General features: G+C 38.8%; 1 protein-coding gene across 1 annotated transcript in view; it reads right to left on the bottom strand.

Annotated features, from left to right (window-relative positions):
• Positions 1 to 6,711, bottom strand: part of LOC132180718 (phospholipid-transporting ATPase 2) — a 27,446-nt gene extending 20,735 nt beyond the window's left edge. Inside the window, exons 1-3 of the mRNA XM_059593623.1 lie at positions 6,568 to 6,711; positions 5,818 to 6,031; positions 2,668 to 2,784 (exon numbers count right to left, since the gene is read on the bottom strand). Coding sequence (XP_059449606.1) covers positions 2,668 to 2,784; positions 5,818 to 6,031; positions 6,568 to 6,692 — 456 coding nt within the window. The 5' untranslated portion in view covers positions 6,693 to 6,711. The remainder of the gene's footprint in view (positions 1 to 2,667; positions 2,785 to 5,817; positions 6,032 to 6,567) is intronic.
• Positions 6,712 to 7,945: the final 1,234 nt, after the last annotated feature.

Consider the following 7,945-nt stretch of genomic DNA (forward strand, 5'->3'; position numbering starts at 1 on the left):
GGACAATCTTGCGTTTGACTTGCTGGAGGCGGATGAGGCCACTCATATAGAATCTCCTGTCGAGGAAAGGGAGGTGTTGGAGGCGGTAAAAGGTATGGATAGAGATAAGGCCCCAGGTCCGGATGGTTTCTCCATGGCTTTTTTCCAAGATTGCTGGGAGGTGATAAAGGAAGATATTATGGCGGTTTTTTCAGACTTTTATGCTCATGGTAAGTTTGAAAAAAGTCTTAATGCTAATTTCATTTCCCTTATTCCAAAGGTGTCTGGGGCTACTGAATTTAAGGATTTTCGTCCTATTAGCCTTATAAGTGGAACTTACAAGATTATTGCCAAAGTTCTTGCTAATAGGATGAAGAGGGTTGTAGCAAGGGTGATATCAAAGCCTCAAAATGCTTTCGTGAAGGGAAGGCAAATTACGGATTCGGTACTTATTGCAAGTGAATGTCTTGACAGTCGGATTAATTCGGGGGAAACGGGGCTGCTTTGTAAACTGGATATGGAGAAGGCTTACGATCACATAAATTGGGATTTTTTATTATATCTTCTTAGGAGATGTGGCTTCGGCGAAAAATGGTGTTCTTGGATTGAGCGTTGTATTTCAACTGCTTGTTTCTCGGTGTTGATCAATGGCACCCCGTCCGGCTTTTTTAGAAGCTCACGAGGGGTGAGGCAGGGGGATCCCTTATCTCCTTTTTTGTTTGTCATAGTTATGGAGGCGTTTAGCAGGATGATTGGTGCTGCCATTGATTCTGGTTTTATCTCGGGTTTCCCAGTGGGAGGTAACTTGTCTGAGAGGATCATCATCTCTCATCTTCTATTTGCAGATGATACATTGGTTTTTTGTGGGGCGAATAGTAATCAAATCCGCTCCATTAAAGCATTACTTATTTGCTTTGAAGCCGTTTCTGGTCTGAAGGTAAATATGGCTAAATCAGCTTTGATACCGGTCGGGGATGTGGAAAATGTGGGAGACTTGGCTGGGATTTTGGGCTGTGGTGTAGCTACTCTACCTTTGAAATATTTGGGACTCCCTTTGGGTGCGTGCTTCAAGGCCAAAAACATTTGGGATGATACTTTGGAAAAGATTGAGCGCAGGTTAGCAAGTTGGAAAAGGTTGTATCTTTCCAAGGGAGGAAGGGTCACTTTGATCAAGAGCACACTTTCTAATCTTCCCACTTATTTATTATCCCTCTTTCCATTACCTGCTTCTGTGGCCAAGCGAATAGAGAAGCTCCAACGTGATTTTCTTTGGGGTGGTTTAAACGAAGAATTCAAATATCACTTGGTTAGTTGGGATAAGGTATGCTCTCCTATCAACAAAGGTGGCTTAGGGATCAGGAAGCTGAGAGTCTTCAATCAAGCCTTATTAGGAAAATGGCTATGGCGTTATGCGCACGAGAGAGAGGCTTGGTGGAGAATAGTGGTGGATGCCAAGTTTGGTTCCGCATGGGGTGGATGGCATTCTATTGACAACACCGGGTCTCATGGGGTGGGTCTTTGGAGGCATATTAGAAGAGGGTGGCGAGTGTTTTCTAAATATACTAAATTCGACCCAGGAGACGGATCCCAAATCAGATTTTGGGATGATGTTTGGTGTGGGGAAATGACCCTCAAGGAAGCATATCCAGGCCTATATAACATAGCTAATGCAAAAGATGCATCCATTGCCGATAATTTGGAGTTTATGGGTGGAAATCGTCAATGGAATGTTAGCTTCCTTCGATCGATCCATGATTGGGAAGTGGAAGTGCTAGCATCGTTCTACTCTACGTTATATTCTCACAAGTGGAGTAGGGGGGGGGTGGACAAAATTTGGTGGATCCCGTCGAGAAAAGGGAAGTTCGATGTTAAATCATTCTACAATATCTTGGTAAGCAAAGAAGCAAGTCCGTTTCCTTGGAAGAGTATATGGCGCACCAAGGCTCCTTCGAGAGTGGCTTTCTTTACTTGGACAGCGGTGTTAGGGAAGATTCTCACACTTGATAATCTCAGGAAAAGGAATATCATAGTGATTAATAGATGTTGCTTATGCAAAGGTGATGGGGAGTCTATTGATCATATTTTCCTTCATTGTGAGATTGCTCGTTCCTTATGGCAGGCCATCTTCAGTCGTTTTGGGTTGTCTTGGGTAATGCCTAGCAAGGTGGCTGGCCAGCTTGCTTGTTGGCGGACGGGAGGTCGATCTAGGAGTGCTGTCGTGTGGAAAATGGTCCCTCTATGCATTATGTGGTGCCTTTGGTTAGAAAGGAACGAGAGATGCTTTGAGGATGCTGAGAGGTCTTTGGAGGAGATCACGGCTTTCTTTTTCCATACTCTTTACACTTGGACAGCGGCTTGGCTCGCTCCTATAGTTATTAGCTATCTTGATTTCCTTGTTCTTTTTTCTTCTAGCTAGTCGTTTCCCTTGTATACTCCCTGTGTACTAGGGTTGCGCCCCTCTGCGCTTTTGATATATAAACATTACTTATCAAAAAAAAAATAATATGGTATGGTGCAATTCTAATTTCATTGTTCTGGCTTACTTTCTATAATCAGGTAACACTTAATAGCACAACTTTCCCAATTGACTAAAACAAAATCAATAAGTGAAAGTAAAAAGTTCTAGTGCTCGTGACGTCAACCTAAGCAAACTCTCAATCAGAATGATATATGGAGCAGCAGATTTACCTCTATATAGCAAACGCCCTGTGGATCTGAAGTACCAATCAAAACAAGATCACATGGTACTTCATCATTCTCCCGGATCCATACAATATTACCCACATGAACGTCCTGTGCTTGGACCTACAAGTAAATGCACCAATGAGAGATGAACATCATACAGTTAAATTTTAAAATTTTAAGAAACAAGAAATAGCATAGGTCTAATCCAAGAGATAATTAAATTAGAAAAAAATTAGTTCTTTTCTGGGAAAATTAGACAAAAATCAGTTGAACAACTAAATGATTGGACTCTCACCTGCATAATGCAGATTGTAGTTTCCATTTGCAAAGCCTATTTAATTCTTCTAGTTAGGAACCAATGATGATCTACAAATGGTCATTTTAGTTTTGCCCCATGAGAGAGAGGGGGTGTGCAAAAAACACCACCACCGACTTCTGACCCGGCTCCAACCTGGGCAGGTCAGCTTCGGACGAGAGTTGGGCCAAAAGTCGGAAGTCCAAATTCAAATCCAACAAAAGTCAGATAGGAAGTTGGGAATAGGTAATAAATTCCAATTAATTCCAACCTGATTATTAAATCTAATTAAAAAAATAATAATAACTGAAACGGCATTGTTTTGTCCATAACTTTTGAAATCAGCTAAGACAAAATGGGATCTTTGGTGAGCATATATATTCATCTCATTCAGCCAAAAACCTACCTCATGTCCCCACAACCCCTGCTCAGCTTCTCTCTCAAATCTCATCAGACGACACCATCTCCACCATTGTGTAGGTTCCAAAAATGAGATTCATCTAAGATAAAGAAGTACCTCCCACACTTCTGCCCGAAATCACCTCCGTTGGAAGCTTCGTTGGGGGTTTTCCCAACTCTACCAACTCTACCAACTCTTCCAACTCCAGCCAAGGCAGAAAGTGGAAAGGGCATTTCCAACTCCGACAAAGTGGTGCACAACCCTAGAGAACAAACTCTACTAAATGCATATCACTAGAAATACCAACCATATTTTAATCCTAATTGTGAAAATCTTAACAAATATCATAAGATAATCAAGTACCTGAGTTATGAAGCAATCATATCCCTTATAGTCACTTGTGAAATCAACTAACTTACCTATTCTTCAATTGCTCCATATTGTTTGTTGCTAACCCACTGGAATCACTCAGTAGCTCTAGAGAATTGAGGCAAGATAGTCATCTATCCCTATTCCCTGCTCCTCTTCACTCTAGTTAATATGGTGTAGAGTATGATGTATGATGTTGTAGGAAGCTGTAGAGGGGTTTACTTCTCACGCAACTAAAATGGCTCCACGGAGAACCTTCACGTTTATCCCCTGTTTCTCTCTCCAGTGTAGCTTAATGTTTTGTGATATATCTATAAGCAACTAGAGATGCTTTATAGTGTTAAATTAGTATACATCTTCAACCCCCCCCCCAAATTAGTATACATCTTCTTCCACCTCCATTTTGCAAGAGACTAGGAGCATGTCAACAACCTCATCTACCATTTGCTGATTATTAATTTGTTTTGCTTCTAAATAAAGGATGAGCAGCCAAAACTTTGATAGCTAATACCTTTTTTTTTATAAGTAATATTGTATATATCAAAAAGAGCAGAGGGGCACAACCCTAATACATAGAAAGTATACAAGAGCTAAGTAGAATGAGAGAAAAGAACAAAAAATTCAAAAAAGCTAATCACTAGGGGAGCTAAACAAGCAGCTGTCCAAGTAAAGAGTGAAAAAAAAAAGACTTGAACTCCTCCAGAGTCCTCTCTTGATTTTCGAAACTTCTATCATTTCATTCCCTCCGCAAGCTCCACATAAGACAAAAAGGAACCATCTTCCACACAATAGCACTCCGAGAGCAACCCCCCATCCACCAGCAAGCAAACAAATCTTCCACACACTGAGGCATAACCCAAGACAACCCAAAACGACTGAAGAAGATGGCATTCCATAAGGCATTGGCGACCTCACAGCGGAGAATAAGATGATCAACAGACTACCCATTTAGTTTACACAAGCAACATCTATTAACCACCTATTAACTCATAGTGGAGAAGAAGATAGCTAATACCTATTAATCAACTTTACTAGGAAACAGTATTAGAAGTTTTGCTCAAAGCATTATTGCATAAGGCATAAAAGTTCATTTTTCTCCAAGTAATGCTTCTGATTATTGGCACAGCAATGACGTCAAAATGCCTTTAGGACTACATTTTAAACACATACCAGTTGCAGAGACTAGACAGTTCCAGAGTGGGAATTGTGAGAACGCAAGGTTGTGGGTGTGGCAAAAGAGAACAGGTTCCGTATCCTTTATGTTATCACTAAAATCAAGAAAGGTGGATTGGCTTCTCATAACTACCAGGGGACTTATTCCTGGTTAAATCTTTCAAATTTTTGAGACAGGAGAGGTCGTCAATCTTTTAAAGTTGGTCAATGGTGTTTGCAGTTATGTTACAGTGGAAGATAGTAAATATTAATTCCCAAAACTGAGATGTTGTTTCTCAGATTGCTTCCTCAGTTGATTGTTGTTTTGAGTGTTGGGAAGTCCTTGCAGACAACGCCATCTCTCTTTTAATAATATTCTGTTACTTTTGTCTCATACCATACCCTTTTTCCTCTTGGTTGGCTCCTCCATGTAAACAAAACACAATATTATGCACCTTGGAATAAAATACACCGCTCTCATTTTGTATACCATCTAATCATTTATCACAAAACAGATAAAGTACTTCAGTTATCGCAAAAAAGCAATATGCAAAAGCATGTAACATCGCTGGTACTTGCACAGATCTATGTACAATCAAAAAGAGAGAATCCCTTCAATGGTAGTCCTAATGTTTCAAGTTATCTCCAACCATTGGCAGCGATGGTATCATCCAGAGAAAAACATCCACTCCAACGTACAATGAAAAAATAGATTATGTAATCTTATAATGAACCAACTAGTAATGGTAACTGACTAACTGCTAATGCGGGCATCTCCAAGTAACTACAGAGTAGAACAATAGATGCTGGGCAAGCCAACCCATTTGATCAATTGCCAACAAATGCAAGTTAACTTTGCTCGCTTATTTTAATTTGAAAAGTAAACAACAAAACAAACCACAAAAGGAGAAAGAGAATTTAGGAAAAGTTTCCATACAAGTTTTCTTATCCCCTGCCTAACAACCCAGACTTCCTTCTCATTTGCCTTCTTGTCTGATAGATATCTATTGTAGTCATCCCATGCCTCTTTTGTTGCAGAGACTGCAAAAATAAAGATAAGGGGACCCCATGTACTGGCAGGATTCACTGGCGTGATTAGTGGCCATAGCTGAAGGCAAGCAATCAACAAAAAGTATTGGTTCATGAACCGGCTGGAAACAGAAGAAATCAAGTTGATAAGATTACGGAGCCAAAGAAAAGAGGAAGAAATAATTTTTCATAAAATCATACTAGATAAAAAAAACTATTCAAACATAAAAATATGCACTTGTTTTTGTCCAGGATATACCTGACTTGTGAAATAAAAAACTGTATTCTTGACAAATCTTGAAAATTCAGAAGAGGTGCTAAGCAAAAGAACATGTGATTGGCTCATGTTCCAAAGAAAATGTTTGAACAGTCAGTCATACTCAACCACAAGAAATGAACCATCACATGACAAATGATCTCCACGCATACAAAGAATATAACCAAAAACTTAATTGCTAAAAAGGATGTCCAAGATATCTAGAGAGAGATAGCGTGTGTGAAAGATAATTAATAGAGTAGACTCTCACTCAAATCACTAGAAAGTTTTGGCACTCAGTTAATGACTTGTACAGAACGTTCACAATTTTCCTCCAGCAAACTACCATAGAAGTCGTGATGAGAATCAACATGAAATCAACAGTGTCAATCGAAGAATCACCTGAACTGTTCCCATAAATTTTTTGGGAGGAAGTTCAATAAAGTATATTTTCTGTTTGATATGCGGTTGTCACAGTAAAGATCATGCGATGATTCATCATCATTGATGCAGACGTAGCGCTTCATTGTTAAATTAGAAGCAGTTGATCATGTTTAACTGTTCTTCCCAGGTTCAATACAGAAGCTCAATTGAAGTTCAAAGCTTCGTATCCTGCAAAAACAAAGAAAAAAATAATCTTATATTGCATAAATCACTATTTTCATCAATAAAACACATAGCTGGGGTTTATATGAGACAAAAATAGTTGGAGTTGAGTTAGCGGAATCAACATGTTGTCAGGCTAGGTATGTGCATGTGGTGCATAATTTTACAACTCTATGAGTAAATCAAAACACCCTGAATCTCTCTGTGGGAATTTTAAGAAAATATTTCTCTCAATGACTACTTCTATTTAAATACCATTTCGATTTAATAGGTTCCTTTACAAAAGATAAACAATGAAATAGAAATTTACAACCATATGATTAGAAATGCATGCAATTGGAATCATAAAAGATTTCAATAAAAAGAATTTAAAAAAAAAAAAATTTGATTACTCTGATTCATTCAAGGAAAATGGTAACACTGTCCTCGGGATTCAACTAGTTTTAAACCTTATTTAAGTTTCCAAACTACACCAAAAACTCTTGAAAATCCTAGGCACATTGCTGAGAAATAAAAAGGGGCAAGACAATGCAATAGTATACAACAATTAAATATTATAACCCAATCTTGAATTTTTTAAAGATTCAGGTATAAAAGAATTCCAAATCCCTATAATGGGTTTCAGCCAATAGCACAGTTGCCAATCACCCAAATCATCTACGTCAAATAACTCAAACTTTCCACAGGAACTATCATACAAGCTTAAAATCTCAATCACCAAACCTTTTTTTTTTTTTTATTCCAGTCACCAATTTCCTAACAAACCCATTAATTAAAACTAGTTTCCATTAAAGGGTCATCGAAATTTGGCTCAAATTCGACCCAATTAGATCCAAATACAACGAAATTTCATCGAATCCCTCACTTGGGTATTATTTTTTCGGACCTAAAACTGAAATATTGAATCAGATAGATAAATGGAATGGCCAAAGATCATACCTCTGTTGTTGTTGTGCTCCTTGTTGGTGATGGTTTGGGTCTTTGGTCTCTCTCCCATCCCGCAATTACCTTTACCTCCTCTGTTTGAACGAGTCGGGCAAAGCTATTGCGCCTGTTTCTACCGATTGACTTGTAGAAATGCACGATGCACCCTTGGATGGCCCGTGGAAAATGGGAGTTGACCATCAGATGTATAAGAAGTAAAAGAAATATAAAGGTAACTAATTCATACATA

This window comes from Corylus avellana, chromosome ca5, assembly GCF_901000735.1.
Source record: "Corylus avellana chromosome ca5, CavTom2PMs-1.0".
NCBI lineage: Eukaryota > Viridiplantae > Streptophyta > Magnoliopsida > Fagales > Betulaceae > Corylus > Corylus avellana.